At 39.1% G+C, this 25,084-nt stretch overlaps 1 protein-coding gene across 2 annotated transcripts in view; it reads right to left on the bottom strand.

The window, feature by feature from the left end:
* The window catches only part of nherf2 (NHERF family PDZ scaffold protein 2), a 72,120-nt gene extending 47,036 nt beyond the window's left edge, over nt 1–25,084 (bottom strand). For both annotated transcript variants that reach the window (XM_088936661.1, XM_088936660.1), the window contains exons 1-2: nt 24,387–25,084; nt 21,984–22,235 (exon numbers count right to left, since the gene is read on the bottom strand). In XM_088936661.1, the coding sequence (XP_088792787.1) occupies nt 21,984–22,235; nt 24,387–24,593 (459 nt within the window). In that variant the 5' untranslated portion in view covers nt 24,594–25,084. The remainder of the gene's footprint in view (nt 1–21,983; nt 22,236–24,386) is intronic.

Raw genomic sequence — 25,084 nt, 5'->3', positions numbered from 1 at the left:
TAATATCCGGATATCTGGAAGATGAAAGTGACCACCAGCGGCCTTTTTTGGCTGTCTGTACAGCGCATCAAAGGAGAGCATGAGTATGAAATGTATCTGCTGTCTTATTTCAATACAGTATTAAAGAAGAACTGGAAATCACCCTCACCCTGTTTGTAAGAGACACAGAATCACAGTAAGTAAGAACACGGAATCTGGTTCTCAGATTACTAAGAAAGGTTCCATGTGTTGCCTCACAGGACAAAATAGTTCTTTTATAAAACAATCACTGTACACATACAGTGGGTCTGAAAAGTCTACACACCCTAATTGAAATTTCAGCTTTTGTTGATGTGGACCATGGTTATCTCTGCACTATACAACCAAGAAACCTTCAGGGAACTCTTACAGGCACAGCTGACTTTAATTAGGGCTATTCAGATTCACTTCAACTGGTGCCAGGTGATGGCAAATTACCTTTGTACATGATTTGGAATGTGTTTGGTTAAATCTGAACACAGTTACAACCTCCTTCATACAGGGTGTGCACACTTATGCATCCAAGGCATTGAAAGTTTTTTTATTTAATTTTTAATGATTTTCCTAAACAATGATCCATTTTTTTTTCACTGAGAACCTTACACCCGATGTGTGTGTGTTTGTGTCTGTGTATCCCCTTGTGCCTGTTGCTTGCTGAGACAGACGCCGGCCCCCCCGCGACCCTGAATTGGATGAAGCTGTTAGAAAACGGATGGATGGATTGATCACTTATAAAAACGATTGTAATTTTCATTATAATACAGTCACTTTGTGAATCTTTTGCAGTTATGAGAGAGAAGTTTCTTCTAATGCACGATACATGCTGTCTATATAAACACACAGATCCAGTAAGGTTATCTTTTTATTTTCAATGTGATCACTAGATTTTGTTGAATTTAATACAGAAACTAATTTTAAATAAATGGTGAGGATTTATGCAGTACAATGTTAGTTTGTGAAGTATTATAACTTATTCATAGTCAAAGCACAAAATACAGTACAAAACATATTTTAATTTGTTAAATACAGTATATTAAAAATGTAATAAGTCATTTTTTCACGTTCTTTCCCTTTTCAACTTTAAATCCATCTTAGAATGGACCTATTCAAAGCTATTCAAACTTTTATACATAGTAACATCCAACCCCCCAAATCCCCACATAGACTCCAAGAAATAGAACATTTAGATAGTGTAAATATATATAAATACAACAACAGCACTATTTTACGAATGCAGTGAAACTTTGAAATACATAATAAGAACTTAGCTATTTCACTATTTCACACTGCTTGTAGTGTATAACTATACTTGAAACTGTTCACATCTCATTTTATAAATGTTGCTACTAATAGTTCTTTCTCGATTGGCACCAGAACATAACAGTGTTGGCTAAGTTTAAAGGGCACTTAACAGTGGCCATGCCTAGTACTGTGTATAACAGCATGCCTGTGATGACAACAGTACACGCTTATAAGAAAATCATTTAAGCCTATCTCCTTCTAGATGGTTGCTCTTTTCTAGGGCTTCAATCTGAATCTTGATTTATGCTTAAGGAGTCAAAAGCAAGCACGTCACAATGGTAAGCTTCTCTAACTGCTTTCTTTAGCCAGCCAGTTCTAAATGGTCCTATCCAAGCATGAATCCCCTTCAACACGCCAGGCAGTGATGCCTTTCCTCTGGGGTGGACTGACCCAATAACAGCCCTAGTCCTTCCCAGCATTCCTCCTTCTGCAAACCAGAAAGGCTTTAATGGAGTCATACTCCGGTCACTTAAGACTAGAGGAGGCTGTATGAATCTGATTCAGAGGTGCAAATCCTGAGTTTTGCAGTTGTTGATTCCTTTTGCACAAGAACACTTTGCTTCACCCCTCTCCCACTTAACTATTACTAAAGCAAAAAATAACAACTACAATGTGTCTGACACCGTGATGAAGAGGTAACTCTGAGGAACCGGCATCATCAACGCAGATCTTCCTACCTGAGATCCAAGGACTCCATGCATGATGTCACTTCTAGTTGCAAAGCTACTCTCAGCAAAGGGCCGAGTTGACTTGGCTCCCTGTCTTTGCAAAGAAGTATTATTTCTTTACAATTTGGCAGCAGGGCGCACCCTAAATAACTGCTTAGTACATTCAAAGCACAAAAAGCTTGCGCAGGAAAAGGACACTCCCTGCTCTCAACGGACTCTTTCAGGAAAGGAGCTCTTATTGGGCTGGTAGATAACGGTTGTATAAAGACCCTCATACAACAGAACCTGCCCATCTTGACTCTGTGGAAAAACACCAAGCTTGGTAGTGGCATAAAATACACCACAGAGTTTCACAAGTGAAGATGCTTTTGGATTTAACAGAATAAACATTTCCTAGAAGGTGTGATTTGATTATTATGAATGCCACATTCATAATAATTTACACTGAGTAGACATCAAATCAGATGTGCCACTTGCCTTGAATTTATTGAGTTAATAATATCATGACATCATTCGCTTCTTTTGTTTGAATTCTAGCAAGGAATACCCCAAGCGTATGGTGAAACTTTTAATCAGTCTTTAGAGTAAGAAGTTCAGGGGAATGACTGGTGCGCTATATTCTCTGGTTTTATTATTTACATTTTGTTTTGAGGGTCTCACTTTGTGTATCTGGGCTCTGCCTTGCAGTACTGTCAGACGCTTTAAGTTTAAAGCTTTTGTTTTGCACAGGTTGTTCAACTAAAATGGATTATTTAAAAATAACGATAGAAACATCATAAAAACCTGTTGTGGTTTCTTCGCTATTTTCCCTCCATTTGAAACATTCACCGAGAACGTCCTGTCACCACTACAATGTGTGTTGCCGATACTTTCATAGATAGAATCAACACGGGCACTGGCAGGGCACTCACCCAAACCGAAAACAGCCCTCATGAGGGACTGCCATTCTCAGAACATCATTCCACCAGTCTTTCCCTTCCCCTCAACACCCGTTTTATTCCCAGCTTCATCAAAAAATATTTCTCAGATAAGAGTGTGAACAACGTGAAAAGTTCTTTTTTTTTTCATCTCATGCAGCTGATCACCTAATCTATGCCGTCTTGTCCACAGTTCCCCATCCACGCCAGGCACTTCAAGCTGCAGTGGGGGCTGCTGAGTCACCTGGACCTGCTGTACCTCACAGCTCATATATACACTTCGGGCCTGTCAACACGACAAGATGACACACTTATTGCATCTCTTGCAGAAAGTACCCTGCTGTTTATATCAGGTGCAAGAATAAAACTGGCTGCCTATTTCAGGGAATACATTAGACCAGTGAGGATCAAAGATGTCTGCAAGACCATCATTATCTATCGTGCCTCTCCAGGCTGTGATTTCTCTGACCTTTCTGTCTGTAACTTTGTATGGGCTTTCCAGGGCTCCTACTTCACAACAACATCGAAAACCATGATCATCCTGAAACAAAGATTCTACCAGCGTTCAATGACAGATAAGTTTCTTGTCAAAACCTCTCCATTGACTGAAGTTTGCTTTTTCCAATTCAGGGTTGTGGGGGAGCCAGAGCCTATCCCAAGGCAGGACAGACCCTGGACAGGACACCAGTCCATCACAGGGCAGACAAACACGAACAGACGTGCACACACTCACACCAGAGCCAGTTTTCCCAGAAGACAGTATGTCCTTGGACTGTGGGAGGAAACCCATGCAGCATTGAACCCAGGGCCTCAGAGTTGCAAGGCAGCAATGCTAACCACTGTGACACCCCACATTTCAGCTTTTCACACTGAACATTTAATTCAAAGGAATTCATCCCTCTGATTTCCATTTGTTTGGAAACTTCTTCTTACTGACATGCCCATTGTCATGTGTTCCTTCTATTGTTCTCCCTGCCCTGAGCATCCCCGAGCCCTGTTTCTCTCTCCCTCACACGTGAACAAAACGAAGTGGTCAAAATCACAGGTGAGGTGTGTACAAACCTAATGATACAAATGGCTACCAGGTTTCCTATGTAACCCTGTAAGGTGCTACAGATTGTAATAACAATAATTTCACCCCCAGATCACAGCTAAACACAGCTAGTAGATGCTATTGGACTCTTGAAAAATTGGCATAGCCTGAAAAACTGTCTGCCTTTTAGAAGCAGCAGTGGAATGATTAGATGCGTTCAATCTTAGTTTGTCCAACTCCTGGGACTGAAGTTTACTTTTTTTATTTTACACAGTCATCTAGAGACTAGAAAACTGTCAATATATTTTCATGTTAAGGATGTCTTTCTGAACATCAGCTAACAGTTCTAAGAGGAATAACAACAGTGACCTGAATAATAAAACTCTGCCTGTGCCTTGCCGAAAGGCTGTATTCTGTACTCTTCTGCGGAAGGCAGATGAAGACTGGAAGGCCTGTTAGTGGAGGACAGGGTACGTAAGAATATCCAGCGCCCACTTTATCAGTCTTCCCCAGGCAGCCTCCTGCAGAGTCACTGTGAGGCACAGGGCCTCACTTACTGGAATAGGCAGGGTGGGGCCCGCTCACATTCAGACCTGCGTTCTATGTGAAACACCAGCTGCCTGAGAACATGCCTTCATTACCACAGACCATTATGTTGCTATTCCACATGCAGCATAAGAACAACTAACTTTGTGAATCATGATCTGATTTGTGGGCACCTGCTCATCTGCGCAACTAATTTACGAGCATAATAAAATAAAATTCTGTCATTTTTAATGCTACAAAAGTTATGAAACTAGAATGAATGCCATCTTTCCTGAATACTCTTATAAAAACAGATACTTATTTCTTTTCCCTTTGATTCACAAATTGATGTTTTCCTCTCTGGTGATTCCTACTGATCTTTAGCTGCTTTAAAGGGAATCCAAATTAATTGTACTTCTTCCTTTGATCACCTATCATGATGTCACTTGTTGGTACCTTTTTAACTCAGGAGTAATGCACTCACTCAGATCAATCTTTCCGGTAAGACAAATTCTACTCCTGCTACCACTACAATTTGCTTTTAAATCAAAATCAAGAACTCTGAACAAGAAAATATGAGTAATTCATCCTCAGCTGAGATGAATGCACTCCTTAAAAAAAGGAACAACTTGAGCCTCTTTGTGCCTCTTATAAAGGCAGAAGGAATGAAAGATGCATACAGAATACAGGCTGAGATTCTAAATATAACTGGTATAATGGCAATTCTGAAACTGACCTGCTCAGAATAAAACAGAATCACAGACATTTTGTGATGTGATGTTAATTCAATTTATGATACAACATAGCAAAACACAGTAGATGCTAAAGGTACACAAGAGCTCATCCTTAAGACCGAACCTAAAGAACTAATATTACTGTCTACTACAACTAAGGCATTATAATAGAAGGCCACGCACTTTACAAACAAGATCAAATAATATGCCTTTAGTGTCGTAAATATTGTTACTCTAGAAACAGAGATGTTACCAAAACACCAAGAGTTCAAGATGGAAAGTATAGGGAAACAACAATAGCAATGTGTCGGCATTAGTCATGTTTGCATTACTTCTAAAAGGTTACAAAAAGCACACTTGAAATGATGCAATCCAGGGAACCCAGAAAACTGGGGAGAAGCCACTTTCTCTAAGTAATGTGAAGAAAATCAACAGCACAAAGATGTACACTGCTCTCAAAAAGGAACATCTTGAGCGCGTCTGTGCCTCTTTCTAAGGCAGAGGGAATCAAGGACGCATGTGGAATGCATGCTGGGATTCTAAATATAAATGGTAACAATAAATAACAGTATACCATTAAATAAACACACTTTTCCTGCTTTCTTATGCACTATACATCAGAAAAGCAGGAGCCACCTTAAGACAACTGCATTCCTCAGCTATAGCTTCCATTGTCCCTGGGGACTGAACACAAGTTAAGAACTTGCACATCTGGAAGCAGGACAGCTGGCTTTGCAAGAACAGTACAATATTCACAAAACAAACTTGTGAGGTTTTCCAAGTATATGTGAATTGATTTTATTGTGTTTGCAGTCCAAAGGAATCGGAATGAACTAAACGCTAAAGAGAAGATCATCTTTAGCGTTTCATGTTTAAACATGTGATCATGTTTTAAAGAGAAAACATCATCAAAACCAAAACCTTCTACCTGCAAAAATGAATCAACAGAAACAGCACACACAATCAAGATCTGGCTAATGGTTTTACCAACAAGTTAAACTCAAATGTCCAGCATACAAACATCAACTGAAAGCTGAAGGTATTTAATAAATAGGCTAATAATTTTAATTAGGGTACCAGTTTTCATTCTATTCCTTGCTTTCTTGTTATTGCCTCTATTTATAATGCTGTGCTGTTCAATGTTTGTTTAAAATTTATATTCTGGGGCATGATGGCACAGCTCCCTGTGTTCATGTGTGTTTCTACCAGACACTCCCACAGTCCAAAGACATGCTGACAGGTTAAATTGCTTCTGGGAAAACTGGCACTGGTGTGAGCATGTACATCTTTGTGTCTGTGTGTGTGCCCTGTGATGGACTGGTGTCCTGTCCTGGGTGTATCCCGCCTTGTACCTGTTGCCTGCTGGGATTGGCACCTGCTGTGACCCAGTACTGAATAAAGCAGCTAGAAAATGTATGTTTGGATGTAGATATTCCTTCACAACATCTGCAAGAAACCCTGAAATGAATGAACAACAGCATTTTATATTATCCACTTCAAGTGTGTATTATGCCAAATAAAAGCTATTTGACTTCTAAATTCACAAAATAAAAAACCCTTAAAACATTACAAAAGACAGAGGGAAATCTAGCCCAACTGGCTCATTTATTATAAAATATTTTAATAACTTGAATCAGGTTCCGTCATAGTTTTCTCTGTTCAAGACTAACATTTTTAAGGTCTTTTGTCTTGTCTTTAAGCCTGAGAATGCATCTGGTCAGTCTTCTATGGATGGATTCCCGAACAGTCATATCTCCTTTGTAATGTGCTGAGTAAAGTTTACACAATATTTTAAATGAGGTCATAACAGTGCATTGCACAATGTTAATACAACAGTATAGTTTTATTCCACATCTATGTTTTACTCCTTTTGTAGTAACTGTTGTGTTTTTAAAATGGCTATATTAATATAGTGGTTAAGCTATACAGCTACACTAAAGAAAATGATGTTTTATAAAGTTTTAAATCTTTTTGTCTCATAAGCAGAGTGTGAATGCCTAATTCTGATAAAAATAGAAATTTGGCAACATTTCCAACTTGAATGACCTAACATAGATAGAATGTGAAAGTGGATACAAAATAAAACTAATCTAGCTCATGAAAATATAGGAATAAGCCAATGTAAAACCAGATCATAATTCCGGACATCTGGAAAGAGTAATATAATACACTTTAAATGCAGCCAACAGTCTAGAAAAACATGAATTAGGTGTCTTTTGACAACTAAAATCTCATAATTCGAGAGTGCTCTTTTTTCATATTATGAATAAGGATTTAAGGTGATTTATAAAGTCCAAACACCATAGTTAAACCTTTAGAAGTAAATATGTCATTTCAGTCATTTCACCACACCTGTGTAGTCAAGAACTTATGTTTTTGGGCTCTGCTGAGGTTTTTGTGGGGTCTTCTCTTAAATAAGCAAAGGGGTTTACATTTACCAGTGCAATGTTTTTTAAATGCAATGGTGACTAAAGCAGAAAAAAATAAATATTAAGAATCACTGTACGTGAAATAATAAGTGAACCCCTAGTTTACTCAGCACACTTAAGGGGATAATTAGAACCAGATGGTTTAATCATTCAGGTAGTTAAAAAGTAAACAAAGAATGAGTTTGGGCAGCCCTGTCCTGTATAATTGTCAGAAACTTGTGAGTTTGTCCTTATGGCATGCCGTGATCAAGAGAGATTTCAGAAGATCTGAGAAAAAGGAGTCTTGATGCTCACCAATTTGGAAAGGGGCACCATTTTTCCACTGTCAGACAGTTTACTATTTGAAAAGACCATGCTGACTCAACCCAGGACCAGTGACCTGCCAAGATCGCCCCAGGAGCAAATCAGTCATCCAGGAAAGAACTTCAGAATAACGTCTAACAATCTGCAGGCCTCTCCTGAAGAGGACAGTGTCAGTGTTTATGCCTCAACCATCAGTAAAAAACTGAACAGAATATATATGGCTGAGATAACAGCCAGGAGAAAAACATTGCTATCTAAAAAAAACATTGGTTTTCTTTTTAAAACTCGCCAAAGAGGTGATCCACAAGACTACTGGAGTAATGTTCTTCAGACAGACAAGTGAAATGCTGAAACTTTTGGCTAAAATGCAACACAGTTTGTGTGTCACAAACCAAATACCAAGCACGACCTTCCAACAGAAGAAGCTCATGGCATGTCAAGCACAGTGGCAGCACAATGGTTTGGAACTCTACCAAAACTTCACTGACAGAACCAGGAGTCTGGTATTTCGTAGGCTAATTCGGGGTGTCAGGCCATCTACTGACGTTTGCCAAAATTGAGCTGAAAGTGGCAGCATGCAGCAGGACCTGAATATAGAGGGGACTGGAACCTGCTGTGACCCAGTACTGAATAAAGCAGTGAGAAAATGTATGTTCGGATGTAGATATTCCTTCACAACAACTGCAGGAAACCCTGAAATGAATGAACAACAGCATATTATATTATCCACTTCAAGTGTGTATTATGCCAAATAAAAGCTATTTGACTTCTAAATTCACAAAATAAAAAAGCCCATAAAATATTACAAAAGGCAGAGGGAAATCTAGCCCAACTGGCTCATTTATTATAGAATATTAAGCCAATAAAATCAAGCTTGTCCAAATACTGTAGCTCGTGTCTTCATCTCATCCAATGAATTTTCAATTAGTTTTTTATTTTTTTTCTTCAATCATGGGAGCTATAAACAAGACTAAAGTAGAAAAGAGCAACAATTCCACTTTCTTTTCTCTTCACCGGTGTCCAGCAAGAGCAGACAGAAGGAAGGCAAAATGACTTTTGTGGAAATATTTTTGTGAGCTGGTGAGCAAAATAATATTTACAGAACCAAAATCTCCATAAGTTTCAAATTCAATTTCATCCATCAATTCTCTATCCAATCTCTCCAATAGGGGGCCATGGGGGAGCCACAGCCTGTCCCAGAAAGCAATGGGTGCAAAGCAGGACACAAATTAAATTATAACCAAAAAATAAGACCAAGAGTCTGAACAACATGATTCCCGTGAGTTCTCAATTGAACAAGCACTAATTCAATTATAAAACTTACCAGAATAACCCATCCAAGCCCAGGAACATTTCATTCTATTCAGTGAGAGAACATCTAAATCCCACATTTTCTTTTCTGATGCCTTTGTTTTAAGCAAAATCTTTTTGTGGGTGTGGATACTTTTTTTTTTTACAAACGTAGTGCAGACTGCAAATAAGTAAAAGACACTAAATATATGATGTCATGTGATCAATATCTCAACAAAAGGCTTGATTTAAATCTAAACAAATAAATCTACATCCTACACTTTCAGATCAACACAATGGAGAAAGAAATTCAAACCATCACATTACTTTAGAGGTGTTAGCTCCTGTCAACTTTCAGAGAATTTCAGCTGGAATTATATGACTGCCTGCTGCTGTGTTGTTCTTCATCACCTCCCTGTTGGTAGAGTTTAAAGCTTGTCTATAACTGGGTGTTGAGATGGAATAGAATATACTACTTTTAATAATGAATCCTTGATTAAGTAAATCTTCAAATTGATCCCTTGAACTCCTGCTTTTGCTTGCTGGTGGACCAGGTTCTCCTGGTTAATGTTTGTGACTCTCTGTTACACACATGTGCACTTCCTCATTACAATCTGAATGTCTCTTGGCAGGCATTGATTAGTCTTGAGGTCCTTTCTATTCTATACTTGTCTTAAAGAAGGACAATCCTGACATCTCAGGCCTCAGATGGCCAGATTTTATTTCTGTGGTGTGTGTTCTGTGACTACAGGGAAGTAATCCCACTAGCCTTTGCCATCCAGTCAGGAGTGTGAGGTAGACTATGTTTAGGGCCTCTGACCTCCTTATGTTACTCCCATTGCCAACGGCTGGCTGCTGAAGGCCTTGGGCAATGGCTGGGATTTGATTGTGGAGAAACCAGTGCATACCAGCTTCCTCACGTATCTGGACAGAGCCTGTCCTTGATCTAACAGCATGGAGACAAAGACAACTGGGGGTCCTAGTCTACTACAATTTTCACCTACCAGAACAGCAGCTGAGATATTGCAGGTCTGAAGACAAGGCCGTCAGTTCTCGTGCTTTACGACTCATTGCCCACGTCCCACGGAGAGGACGAGGGAGGCGTACTTTAGTATCCAGCCAATAGTTGCATACTAAGTAATTTCTCTGCTTTATTTAAAACCTGTTTCTTGAGTTGCTGCCAATTATCTAAAATAATTTACCAATTACTTTATTTGCAATGTTGTAAAAAGATTACTAAAATTAAAAATTCAAATGCTGTTTGTGCATGTGTCTTCTGAAGCAAGTTCAGAATGCTTGCATCAATGTTAACCTGCTTACACTGCTCAAGAAGTACAATCTGTTTGCCCTTTCTTGGACATAAAATCTAACTATTCCATTCCATGCAGTTTAGAATCAGTTATACTCTTCAACAAATTCAATTTCCTCATTCATCTTTAACCATAAAATGTAAACCTGAATTCTTCTTAAAACCAGAAGTAATGTAGTTATGCTTATGATTTAACCAATATTTGATTTAACACCATTCCATTGATTTTAAACTTTCTGCAGCTTGCAGCTAATTTTGAATCAAATGGCCATATTATCTGTATATTAAATAATACACCAGTCTTTGTTTGTCACAAAACACAAAACACTGTTCCCATGTATATAAACATACGTAAAATAATACAGCATTGTGCAACTCCATTGAAAGTATGAGTAACTGCTGATTGAATTCCATTTACAGGAACACATTGTGGTCTATAATTTAATAAATGTGTGGGTTATTAGACACACATAGTCCCGGACTTCTGCATAAACAGGTGATGCCGTATAATATTAAATGCTGATGAAAATACTATAATAGTCTAGTCTAGCACAAGCCTGTGCTATAATTCTACATGTGTAGAAGCAATAAAACAATTTAATGTTGCATCTTCCATACTGTTTGTCTCCTGGTCTTATGAGCAAACTGCAAGGCATCCAGTAAGTGAATACTATTTAAGACCTTGCATTAGCCACCATTTATAACAACATGTTCAAAGTAATTCATAGCAATAGATGTCAAAGATGCAGGACGTAAATGATCTGCTAGTAATATGTTTTGCTTTTCGGTTCGGCAATAGTTTTAGGTGTTTTCCACAATAATGGCATTAAATGGGGATCAATAGAAGTTTGAAATAATTTGTGAAACATACCACACAACTACTGCTGACACTTTTCAGCATTACAACACGTTATCCAAGTTACATAACACCAAGTTACCCAGACCCAACTTCACATGCTTTAATTTTGCTAAACACCTGCAGCACCTACAGACATATTTAACTGCTCACACTCTGAATGATGATGAAGGTTGTTCTTCTGTGATACTCACATTGGCAGCACAGGAATAAAATACATTTATATTGTTTGTAAATAAAGGTTATAAGATACACTCATTTCCTATTTTTTTTCAATTCGTTGCAGTTGTTATAGTCTTTTCTACATTCTAGGCACCACATAACATTTTCTATTGAAAAGGTTTATCCTTGATCTAGCCCCTGTTCCTGGATTGCTAAAGTATTCAGTGGGAAGGCTCAATTCCTGCAGTATTCCTGTGCTGGGATTAATCATCGGTGTGTTGGCAGTATACAGTATGTACAGAAATCTACTCTAACTTGAGTGATGTAATAATGAAAATCAGGGTTATACACATTGAAATACTTCCCTCTTTGCTTACTACGCAAATTCTTTGTGATTCAGACAACTTGTACAAGTTGACCATTTTAAAGGCAGATACACACAAAGAATTAGGTAGAGACGTGAGTGTTTGAGATATGAAAGAAGATCCATCTGGGGCATATGTTGTTAAAGGGACAGCATGGACATTCAGAAAAGGGTCTAGGGGCTGGAGTTTGATTGCTAGACTGAAGCACTTCATTCGTATGACAAGCAAGAAGAAAAGATTTGCCATAAAAAACTGTCCTGGATCCAGAAGATTTGTTAGAAATCTTGTTCAAGTGTAGGCTTGGATTGGCTGAAACACTGATGATAGTGAAACAGATATCAGAAGAATTTCAACACAAATGTTTGTGCCCACCATGAAAAACTGATGAGACAACATTAAACTCTGGGTTGTATGACAGCTTCAGGATTGGATAGTTGGATAGGAAATAGGCTTTTACTCCGTAATACACCTAAACGTCTGTTTGTGACCGCTTACTCGTGTGAACTGATCAGACATTTAAAAGTATATTATTTCAGGAAGGGTGTTGAAAGACTTTTCAAAAAACACAAATCCTGTATATAAATCCTAAATTAAGTTACATCTCCTTTTTTTAAACTACACGTTATTGAAGATGGCAATAGAACAAGTATTAGCACCATCTTAATAAACAGTGGATTATTTTTTATCTCTAGTAAAAACAGCTCAAAAGAGCAATTAATTATATCCAATGTCTGACTTGTTTCAGATCTCATGCCATGCCATGCAGCCCTTATGTGGTCCCTGTTTCCCCGCTAGTTAACCAAGCCAGCACAAATAGCCAAGAAGAAGTTTAAGGTTTAGATCACAGACAATATAGTGCCAAATGAAATAACACTACTTCTGCGAAAACCTTTTTCTGCCGTTCAGATTCCCTCTTTCTTTATGAGATTCATGTTCTCTCTCTTAGCCTTCTCTAATGAGATTGATTCATGTGCATTTCTAAGTAATGTGTAACATACAGCCGAACGGCAAACTATACATCCTGTAGTTAATAATAGGTTCTAATGTGAGGAAGCAACGGAAAACAATATGGCATCAGATACTGGTTTAATAGTATGTAGCATCATTTAATAATGATTACAGTGAGGTTTCAGGTGCAAAAACATTAACTAGAAAAAAAAGAGAAGGAGAAAGCTTTGACTTATGATATTAAGACTATCTTGTTGTGTTATTAAGGAGCTGCTATGATGTCAAAAGTAAGAGTTGATTTCCAGTAATTTGCAGTCAGTGGGCCTCCCAGTGTCTGCTGTCAACGTAGGTGAAGGAAATGACATTGAATTATTTGTTGAAACCCAGAATGGAAGCCATATGTCATCAGGGTGACTAATCGCCCACAGACCAGCGGAAAGGGGCCACTGGTGTTCATCAATGTTGAGTCTTCTAGACGACAAGAGGGGGTGTGTGGCTGCAGTGAGCTACCATTCGGCTTCTTTGACGGGTCTTGGGAAAATCGATAGAATCCAGATTTATGAGAACCACATTGGGAAGTATTGTAGTGGGAAATTCAGCGGGATGCTATTAAAAAACATACTCAATTCTACAAAATGACCAAATTGATCAGCTTAGGACTCTGTTAGACTAACGTAAAAACAATGTTTTCTTGCTCTGCAGTGTTGCATCATCATTAATAATAATACTTTTTGGGGGTTTGTTTCAATGATAATGGACCACTGAGAATATCCAGTGTCAACCAGGAATGGTTTTAGAAGTTATCTTATCCAAGAATTATGATATTTATTATACCATTTCGTCTAAATATGACATTTCCATTTATTCTATGCATGTCTGTGTTTTCACTTTTTTTTAAGAAAAGGAAACATTTTCTTTGTTCCTTTGTCAATAAAGGAACAAAAGGAGTTTTAAAATTATTGTTTGGGGACCACGTTGTATAAAACCACCCAGAGTTTAAATAGACCTTGTCATATCGGCACTTGCTCTCAAAAACTACATTACTAGCCCTGCTGCCCCCTGTTCTACAACCTTTGTTACTGCTGTTTCCAAGGATGTTTGTTATAAAACACAAATACATACGTATTGGTTCAATAAGCAGAGAGCAGAGAACTCCAAAAGAGGTGAAATACTGCATTATGCTTCTTCAGAAGAATAACAGCTTTGTTGCATTGCTGTGTGAGAAAGCTATATTTAAAACGTTTAAAAGCCACGCGAACAATGAGCCGCACAGAATCAAGCAAATGCTGTCATTGTGTCAGAAAGGTCTTTAAACTCACTATTTTTCAATTACATCTCAGCCCCCCTTTCCAGCAAAGTATGTTTTTTTTTACTGCAAAACACATAATTAATCTGCAGTATGTATTTGAGAAAGAGTACAATAGCTTGTACGGTTGTTATCATCACAGACACAACGTTATTGATGTTACTGAAATTAAATGTAACTGAAAAGGGTGTCAGAGAAAGGCACAAACATGCACTGTGTTCAGACACAAAAACTGAGCTATTTAAACAGGTTGTAGGCAATACAATTTCGAAGAATGGACCCATACATTTTTCTATAAAATATCCTAGGTAAATGTCCACAAACTTCTGCAAAATAACAAATAACTGATAAAAGTAGTAGTTTACTTTTGTTCAGGCATCTCTATGCTGATACTGTGTTGTGCACTTACACATATTTGATGATGAGTGAATGCTTTATTTGCAAATGTTGTATAAACCTTTTATCCATAACTATAACATTTTCTTCTAAAATTATATGAGTTGAACAAAATAGTTAGACCTAAACGTATGCAATTATGAGGAAAGACTGAGACATGCCCAATTCCAGTAACCTTATAAAAATAACACTGTAAACTAAACCGATTTAATAACCAAGCACAAAATAAGGTAAAATTGAAGGAAATAATTTAGTATGGAACGGTTTTAAGGAATTGTGTTAAATGTACCGCCAGCACTGCGTGGGGTTAATATCCCTGAAAGGTTTATTCTGTAAATAATTCTGTATAGTAAAAAAGAATATTTCAAGTCAATTAAGTTTTAAATGTCTTGTAGCTAATGGGCTTGTTTTGCAGTTGAACTGAAATAAACATATCGGGCACAAAGAGCTTTCAAAGGACTTACAGGACTGTCCAAATAATCATAGCAACTGGGTTGACTTTAATGTACCAAGACTGATCTTTAAAAACTGGGAATCAAGCCAACATGTTTCAAATAAATGCATTGGACACATGAATGGCATATTACTACAATCTGTTTGTAATTAAAGCTTCAATAGAATCCAGTGACGAGTTCTTGAACCATATGATATACATGAACACTATACACTACTGAAGTCCAGAAGCTTTTTTGTCATTTAATTTATACTGCAGAGGAAGTGCTGGAATTCAAGGTAACTCTAGTAGTCTGGCTACCCTGGCAACAGGCAGCAATTGGCATTTTAAAAGAAATTCAGCCTTTAATTGAATGCCTCTGTCTCTCCTGTGTTTAGAGTTTCATTACATGGTTATATTTCATCCTTAGAGACAACATTTTCTGAAACCGAAAACAACACAAGAAAAAATCTACGGTAGGTCCAAAACGTCAGTTTTCTGTAATTTCTAAAAAATGTGCTTCTGAGAAATTTAAACTCAAAATAAACATAATATAACAATAGCCATTGATACCATCAAAATGATATATGCTGCTTTTCATTTTCCTTTTTTAAAACAAATTCTGATCACGTCTACACAATGTGTGAAGCAAAGAAAAGCACTAGAGACAACTCATCTTCTTCATGTACGCATATATTGCCCGTGATGTGCGTGGTTTCATACAGTAATAACCAGGTCTTCCTTTTTACCGCACATTTACTATAAATGGCGGGTCACACAAAAGTTTAAATGCTTTTTAAATGTTTCTGGTAAAAAGACAAATTGTTTCAGCTGGTTCGAAAGAAATGTAATAAAATATTAGGGAATATTATTGTAAGGTTTACATTTATTTCCATTTCATCTAATTATTTTGCACACTTCAGTTTCCCCTTCACTAGACTCTGGGTGGTTAGTCTAAATTGTCTAAATTAGTGAAAAGGAATTTGAAAACCGATTGCTACATGATTTCCGACCTGAGCCCTTCCTCGGGTCTTTATGCTGCACCTCACCTCAGACGTGTGAAACACATGTAAGCCGTGATATCAACAATGTCACATCCCACACAAATGTGATTTTGGTACATTTTTTCCATCCATCCCTGTCTTGGCCTCTAGATGTGATTCCATTTTTTCCCTTGTGACTCATGATCCCCTCCATGAAATTCCTAAACTCTAGCCCCATTTCCTGAATACCAAGCAGAATCATATACTAAGTTACTCTTTTTATTTTTTTAGTTATTCTTTAAGCAGGGAAGGTTACATACCTCTGGCATATGATGTCCTAGGTAATGATGAAGGTGTGCAATTTGTTATTGCCATCAAGCCTGAAGGAAAGAGTACTTTACAGACAGATCTCTAGACAAAATGATGAGGCAAACTCTGGAATCAACTAATCTGACTCATGATAACAGTTCAACAGTCCCTCTAAAAATGGAGCTCCAGAGGCTATTTACAATCCACCTCAATACAGATAACATTGTGTCCCAATATGACTTTTCAAAAGATTAGCTGATCATTAGAAAGACCTCTCCCGGTTCAATTGTAAACAGGTACAACTATTTCTCATCAAGAAACTTTGAAATGAACATGTTTCAAAAGTCCTAGCAGAAAGGCAAACATTTTCCCCAATACAGTTTAAGATCACAGTTCAGAAATGATCAGACTTCTGCTATGACAGGTATGGCACTAATACAATCTGTAAATGTCTTAACGTGTCCTTTTTGACTGATTTTATGGAAGTTAGTTTACATATGAAGCTCCCAGAAAAATTGTAATCGAGAAAATCATGGTTGACTCACAAATACATTTTAAAAATTAGATGCATGGGAATTACAGTTATCTTGCATTGCCTTCTTTGGAAGAGACAGGACTTCAAAATACATTTATTTCCTTGACTAATAAACTGGTCCAACACCTCCTCTGTAGTGATTTCACTACTCAGTCATAAAGCCTCAGCACTTCTCATCCGATATCTGCTGAAGTCTGTATCCCGTAATTTGTGTAGGCTATTAGATGAAAGTACAGTAATTAACTGGAAGGAAAGGAGCTCTCCTCTGGTGCTGAGGCAAATAACTTTCACATTCATGATACACCCCGAGGTGATCTCCATCACAGGTCAATGATAAGAAACCACTAGAGGCATTAGAATAGAAGCTGAAAGGCAGGTTGCTTTGTAATGGAGGGCTGACAGCTACAGGGGATTATTAGATAAGTAGACAGATAATATAAGTGCACTTATTTTTAAGGGAAACGACTAACAGGGTTTTAATTCCACACTATGTCACAGCTAATAAAGCCCAAACTCAATCTTTCAGCTCTTTTCGAATGTGGCATTGCCTAGCTCAGCAGAAAAATGCACAGAATTGCAAAGAAGAGGCCGGCATTGAAGGCAAATTGAATGATTTTGTCGTGGTCTGGATTGTGCTGATTAGCCCTGGTCACCAACAGGGGTGTATGATGAAGGCCACAGGCTTGTGGAAGCAATAGGAGCCGTTCTTTGCAACAGGTTCGTGTGGAATTCTGTCCAGTTCCTCTCACGCAGCCTGGAAGAGGAAGTGCCCCCGCTCACTGGTCTCCGAGCCAGGTGGTGGCGCCATAAATATGCATAAATATGGATGTGCCACCTGCTGTCTGAGCTAATCTTGCATAGATTCAATGGAGCAAGTTGAGCAGAACTGTCACACTCCCAAAATTTCACATTTCATGTGTGATTTCCCACATTCACAAAAAGCCTTTGTCACACAGGCAGTATGAGGACCTGATGGATTAATATTCTTCATTCCTGTCATGTCAGATGAGCCTACAAGATGTATCTGATCTATGTTTTGCTGAGCAGTGAGGTTGCCCTCAGCTTTCTACACATGCAGTTCTGTAATGATTGTACACTTCTACCCAAACCATCACACCTAGACCTACCTGTCGATTGATCTGCTTTGCACAACAGTAAGCTCATAGTTGTACACATCTACATAGCACTCACTGATGTCCATCAGTGTAGTGTACATGAAACCATGATTCATCACTAAGAAGGACTTAGTGCCACTGTGAGGGACAGATCACTGTCTTAGTCCATCCTCCACTATGGCACAAAACTATTGGTCCATTGATAGTTGGGGCATAGTGGTTTCTGTCTGTTCTTTTATTTCTTGAGTTTCACCAGGCATATTTTGAAATATTTTTAAACTACATGTTGTGGGTAATATTCCACATAAGTGACACAGAGTATGAAAACAAATAATAATATTTTAATATTTTCACTTATTGCAGTTTAAAGAGAGAAGTAAAATGTATTCCCTGGTTCATTATTTTTTTCTATCTTTTCATATAAAGAATGTTTGAGGGTTCTGCTAAATTATGATAGTTATGCTTTACTGTCCTATAGATGGACTTTCTCTATGCATAAAGCCATTACAGCAGACCTGCATTATATACACATGCACAGGAAAAGTCTTCTACTGTTATATATATATACAGTATGTAACATGAGAGTAATCAAATACAGATGTAAGCTACAAAAAGAAATTCAGAATTACAACATAAAGAATTCAAACACTTTTAACACTGCTTCAGTGTCAAATTGTTTTTCAACTTTTATGAGCATTGACTGCAAAATCAGCCCTGAAGAAAACAGATCATAACAGAAGAATATATTTTTTTCCCCATGAAACAGTTGTCTTATTCTGTTATGCCCAGTGAAAATGTTGATTGCAATATTTTGAAAAATAGGGCGATTTCTGTATTGAAGGTACACGAAAGAGTTTTAAATGAACTATTATAGAATTTGTTTTCTATAACATAAAACTGTTTTCTGTAAAATAAACTGTTCGTTTCTCTATAAGTCCCATTTAACAACAGACTAAGCAAAGCACAATATAGACAGTAAATGATTAGAGTGTATTCGGAAGTACAACCAATTTATAAGAGGAGGAAAAAATGTTTTGATTGTTCCTATAAAATGTTTAAAAAATGCACAAAAGTGTCATGTAGGCATTCTCACAAAACAAAGTCAAAAAGAAAAAATGATCATGTCCCATAGAAGCCCTCACATGCAAATTAAGCGAATTACAAGGGATTGTGCAAATTATCACTAGTGGATACTGATGTGCAAAGACCCAGTTTGATTTTTTCCCTGTGGATTGAAAGTCAGCTTTCTTCACCAAATGTAATCAGAACACTTATTTCATGAACTTGCCAGGGTTTGATAGCCTCTCTGACAGAACCATCTGACTGCCCCAGATGGCTCAGAACAACAGGCCTCTAACTGGAAACAGCCCTGGATACGGAGCTCCAGAACGCCAGTAATCTGGAACCAATTGTGCAAATGACTTCCTTCCTTTGCCAAGCAAAGCCGAGGGTCTTCTGGGAGTCGCCCAAGCTTGAGAGAAATGCATATGGAGCAAAGCTTCGAAAGAGGAGTTCTTCCTCACTGTGTCTGGTGAAGTCACAAAACTCATACAGGAGAACCAAGACAGCCATCTCTGTCTAGGAGGCCAGCGAGCTCTTTGTCAGGGCTCCAGGTGCGCATCACTTCTTCCGACGGCACATTGGTGATGCTACTTTTCAATCACACTGTAGGCAGAGGCTGATATCCAGCACTCTGGTGCCAATCTTTGGCTGCGGTAAACTATGCACCCCAAAACAAACACAGTGTGTTAAATCATCCCCCCTTATGGCTTTTTAACATTTCCATTATTTTTGCAATGAGGATGGAAGTTAGGCTTCAACTGCACAGCTGTTTGATTCGTTTCAGGCTCACAGGCTGCAGGCTTTTCACCGAAATATGGTGGTGAAGCACAAATCTAAGCATCTCCATATACCGTTTGTATTTCCATTCATATCTGAGCAGTGTTACTTAAAGAAGGATAATAAGCATGAAGCCTGCACCTGGTGTTGGTTTATATGCTCATAAAAGCTTAATCAGCTGAAAAGGCTATGCAATGGGAATCTTAATACTGTCCAAGACTGTAGGTTGTACAGTATTAAGTTATCGCTTTTTATTCTTCTGTATAAAAGAAGAACTGCCACAAGAACAATCTGCTAGATTTGGGAAAAACCTTAGCACAGACCTCTTTTCTTGAGAACAGGTGGAGCCCTATTGTCCAGATACAGTATCATCTCAAGGATTTCTGAATGCAAGTGTCTGTGAAATAACTGAACTGTACTGACTGTTTTTCCAGATTTTTCCAGATATCAGAGTTTTTCTACTTCAATACTCCAAATACTGGGCTGTCCACTTAACTTGTAGGAATTAATTAATATCATGCACAGTAAAATTATAGTGGAAAATCTAGCTTCATTACACATAAACCACAAAGCGAAGATAACCACATATTTTATGGACAGCTGTGCAGCAACCCACTTAATGTAATATGCTGATAAACTAATGACAACAACAGCAAAACTCCAACACCAATTCTGATGTGCTTACAACTTGGATGGAATATGGAGTGACCCTATGAAGCAAGTAATCCCTAAAGCATGCTGAGCACAACTGGGTGAGAAACAGAACAGGAATATGGCCTGAGAGAAAATTCCTTTTCCGCTTCTAGAGAAGTACACAGGCTCCTTGTATCACTTACCAGCTGTGATGACTGAGCTCCAGAGCTCTAGACCAGTACCGGAATGAATGGCTTGTGCAGTGTACCTCTGCCCATGTCCCCCTCGACATTCCTATGTTATGTGACTGTTAAAGGCATCAGCTGGGCTCAGGGACTGATTAAAATGCTCCTTGTTCACATTGTTTGAAAGCTTACCAAAGCACAAGCGTGGTACATAACATCCTTACCCTTTGTTTAAAAGCAGAGAGTGAGAAATAAGTCTGGATTTCCACAGTACACATACTGTACTGTCTGGCCAGCTAGAATAAATGAGGGCTAAAGAGACAAACTCAAAACATACAGACACTAAGTTCACCTGCCAAGGAGTATATTACAAAGGCAGACACAGTTAAATGCTCTTAAAAAATGTTCTTCCTAGCTGTGCTTCAAGGCAGACAGTCAATCTTATTACCTTCTTCTTTTGAACTGAAGTCCTGGGTTATTTTAGTCTTTATTAAAAAGATCTCAGACATCAGACTAATTTGTGGATCCCAGTGTAAAGTCCCTGAGACCACTTTTCATAGTGATTTTAGCTCTCTATTTCAATTTTCCCCACACAGGTTCAGAGAACAGAAAGTTCTTCTCTTCCTCAAAGTGCTTCAATGGGAAATAATGTTTTTTTTTTAAAGTGTCTTGATGTGCTTTCCACACCAGTTAACTGAAAAACAACTTGTATCCAGCCAACTAACCGTGTATCAGTAAGAGAAAAAAAAAACACATTAACATTCCAATAAACAAGACAGGAAAAACAGTTGTGACTCAGAAGTGGCTTGAATTTAACTGCAAACGTAATGGAAAAACATTTGAGTTCAGAGCACTGTTGTGTATCTAGAGCTCTTATCAAGGACAACAATAACCAAACCGAGGTGTTGGAAGTAAGCAGAACACAGGCTGATGATGCTACACATGTACTCAGTGCAAGACAGCGCCAAATAATCACTGCAGCAACAGCCTCCTTTACTGTTCATTGTGCAGTGATTCCTAAAGTGTGCCAGAAAGCATGTTAGTCACATATACTGAACAGGGGTACCCCCCTTGCATTTCCACTGCTTCAGTAAGTCAGCGAAGCTGTGCTACGCACACAGCAGCCATAGGGGCCAGAATATGCTGCATGCTTTAATACTGGTCTAATGCCAGACACCTCATTAAAAAAATCAAAACAAGAACGCTTCCTCCAAGCACAGCCCGGCCTCTTGCCTGATTCTGACTGACCTCCTCCTGTCAATGACCTGTAGAAATAACAGCTCACAGCTTACGCCTGGCACTTTCCTGCAGCCTGCCTCCCATGTGAAGACGCGAGCGCCAGCCGACTGACATGAGGAGCTGTGGGAAAGTAAAAGAGGGAGGCTCCCACCTTCTTTCCGGCCTGCGAGGGAGTCCTTTTTGCCACCCGCTTGGGCTCCTCGTTGCTCAGGGCGACCGGCTGCTTCAGGATGGAGCCGTTCTCCTTCTTGCTGGGCGGGGCCCTGGGCGTGGGCCCTGAGCCGGCGCCGCGTGCCATGTCCTCGCTGCAGGTCAGCCGGGCGCTCTTCAGATACTCGTCTGTTTCCCTGTCCACCACCAGCAGCCGCGTCTCGCTCTCCAGGGCCTTGATTCTCTGCACCACCTGCAGCCGAAGGACGACAGCGGGGGCTGAGGCTGCTGTGAGGCGCACTGCCACTGGGGTTTTACAGAGCACGGTGTTTCGGGCGCTGCAGTACTGCACGCAGAGGCAACGATGGTGAAAGTTTGAATAATGGTGATATATTCATGTGCATCTCTATAATGAAATTATGTACAAGGAAAGGTCCTCCTTCCGCTCTGCAGACAAATATGGAAAGCTCACCAAAAACACAGCATAAGGAGCAGTGGACCATTTTCGCTCCGAGCTGAAAATGTGTCAACATTGCTGACAAAGCATTCTTATGTCGGTATCTCCTTATGGGACAAAATGTAGAATATTTAGGTTTAGGAGTTGGCCAGAATCTGAGACAACTATAAAAACAACAGTAATTCCTGCTTTAATTCTGACAGAAAATCCAAATTGCACATTCCAGCAAAATAAAAAAGACCAAGGGTCTGTTTTTGATTTGTTTACTACAGAGGAGGCAGTTTACACCCTGACAAAATAAGGATCTGAGAGCAAAACGAACTTTGAAACTGATTCAAGTAAACCAGATGACATGTATGGAAAGCCACAAAGAAATGAAGTCTAGGTATGCCACAGTCTGCCACAAGGAGCAGTAACATCCTTGAGTGAACCCACCAATTTAATTGATTGAATCTCCACTTGGAAGCTGTTAATCCCCAGTTTAATAGGCCCTTATCTCCCTTCACAAGGGTGAATGACTCCAAAAACACAAAGCAGAGAGAGGAAAGAATGTAAATACTCCCATGTAGTGACTCTATTCCCTAGGAGAGTGCCAGCTCTTGTCTTTGATTCATGGGGTTTGGTGAGGACTTCAATATTAAGAATCCAACACCTCATTTAACAAAACACCATTTTTTAATGTGCAAAGAATTTTTTGGATTTTGAAGTTTAGACTATCCTTGTCATTACCGACAATAAAAAATAATGTTTCACCTGCTAAAGAAAATGGATTTTTTTCTGTGTGGTTCTTAATGAGCTGGTCAGTTCACTAAGATTCCTGTAGACTCACCTTGAGTGCCAAGATGGTCAATACAGCATTGAAGCTTTCTAACAATACTAACAGATGAATACATGTAATGTATTCACCTTTAATGTAATCATTGCATAATAATTTCCACCTAATTTGTCAAACTAAGGGCTCATTACGTTATAATTATTATCTGCATTTTTATTTTGCGATTAAACGGAGACAGGAGAAAATCTCTTCCCTGCAAACCGAGTCCCAGAGCAAAAGAGGGAGCAAAGCAAGACTGATTGGAAACTAAAGTTTTTTCATTAGACAATCCAAGGGTTTCCTGTGAGAAAAAAATCGCTCCAATTGATAAATGAGAATGGCACCAGTTGTTGAACTAAAATATGACTAGAAATGCTGAACGATATACAACGACGTATATGACCTTTCAGTAATCCATACAGGTGTTAAAAAATGAAGCTACTAAGTATTTGAGGAGTTACGTCCTGAGAGCTACCACATGCACGATTATTTTTTGTGCTGAACTCTCCCTTCCTTGGAGACAATTCCTCCCTACACACAATGGTCCTGTGCTGGTACGGCCAACTGCACGGAGCGAACAAGCACCCGATTGTTGTGGCATCAGTCATTTGTCTTCACAACTTCCTTGGCTATGCGTTGAATAGAAAGAATAAAGCAATTTCGTTTGTTACGAGGAAACCGAGCTCAAAGAATATAAACAATGTCATATGATGACATTTATTTAGAACCGAAAGCTTCCACTGAATTCTCTGGGACCTAGGATATCCCCAATAAACCAAGCAGAAAGGTTTCAATTTACAGTAACTTCGCGTGTTCAAGCGCTTTTTAAAGGGCACACCAAGCTAAATGCAGTGCCAATAAAACTCAGAGTTCGGTTCAAAAAGGTTGGTCAGATTTAACCTGCCCTCAGCTTTCCAGTTCATACCACCGGGCAGGTCTTGATACGCGCACGGTACTGCAATTTCCAAAGTTATTTGGGCAAAGAAATGACGGCATTAGCGCAATAAGACGGGGTCTGGGCGCAGTTTCTGAGAACATTGGCTGCTTCATCCCCGTCACAAAATACGACCGAAGAAAGGTCTAACCAAAGGCTGTGGGGCAACGGGAGGTTCAGATAGTGTTTCGCCACTTACTTGGTGATGCGTTTCTTTTTCCACGTTTTCACCGTTCACCTCCACCACCCGGTCCCCTGCTCGGAGCCCAGCAGCCTCCGCGGGTGAGCCCAGCTCCACTTTGCGTATGTACTGGCCACTTTTCCCTTTCTCGCCGTGCAAATGAAAACCATACCCATTCTCCCCTTTCGTCATGAGACAAAGCCGCGGTTTCAGCTCCTTGGTCATGTTTGTCACCAGACCTATTTCTGCGTTTTCACTTTTTGTTATCCACCTGAAGAATACTGTCGTCCTCTCCCACTGCAAGTCCGCCCGACTCGCTCGCTCGACGCAGTCCCTTTAAACTTGCTGCCGATAATTTTCCAGAGACCCGAAATGTGAGGATTATCGCTAGGGATTTTCAAAACATTGACCACAAAAACGAAAAACGCACAGGATGAAAGTTCCTTAGATTAAAAGTATATCCACAGGCGTTTAACATTCTTTAATAACAAACCACAAGTGTGAGGCGTAATCCCAGTGGTAGTCTTCTACAGAACAGCAACAGGTAACCGGTTTCCAGTTTGTTTTGCGTGTGTAAGTTTTTGCCCTTCGCTATTTTATTGAATCGATGGATTTTGCGGCATAACGGACTCCGTTTTTTTAAGTTTTTCCTCTTGGTGGGCTGCTGTCATTTTGAACTACATGAGGCTCCAGGCCATGAACAGAAAGTAGCTCAA

Source organism: Atractosteus spatula, chromosome 18, assembly GCF_055471065.1.
Source record: "Atractosteus spatula isolate fAtrSpa1 chromosome 18, fAtrSpa1.hap1, whole genome shotgun sequence".
NCBI lineage: Eukaryota > Metazoa > Chordata > Actinopteri > Semionotiformes > Lepisosteidae > Atractosteus > Atractosteus spatula.
This window is presented reverse-complemented; position numbering and strand designations above follow the sequence as displayed.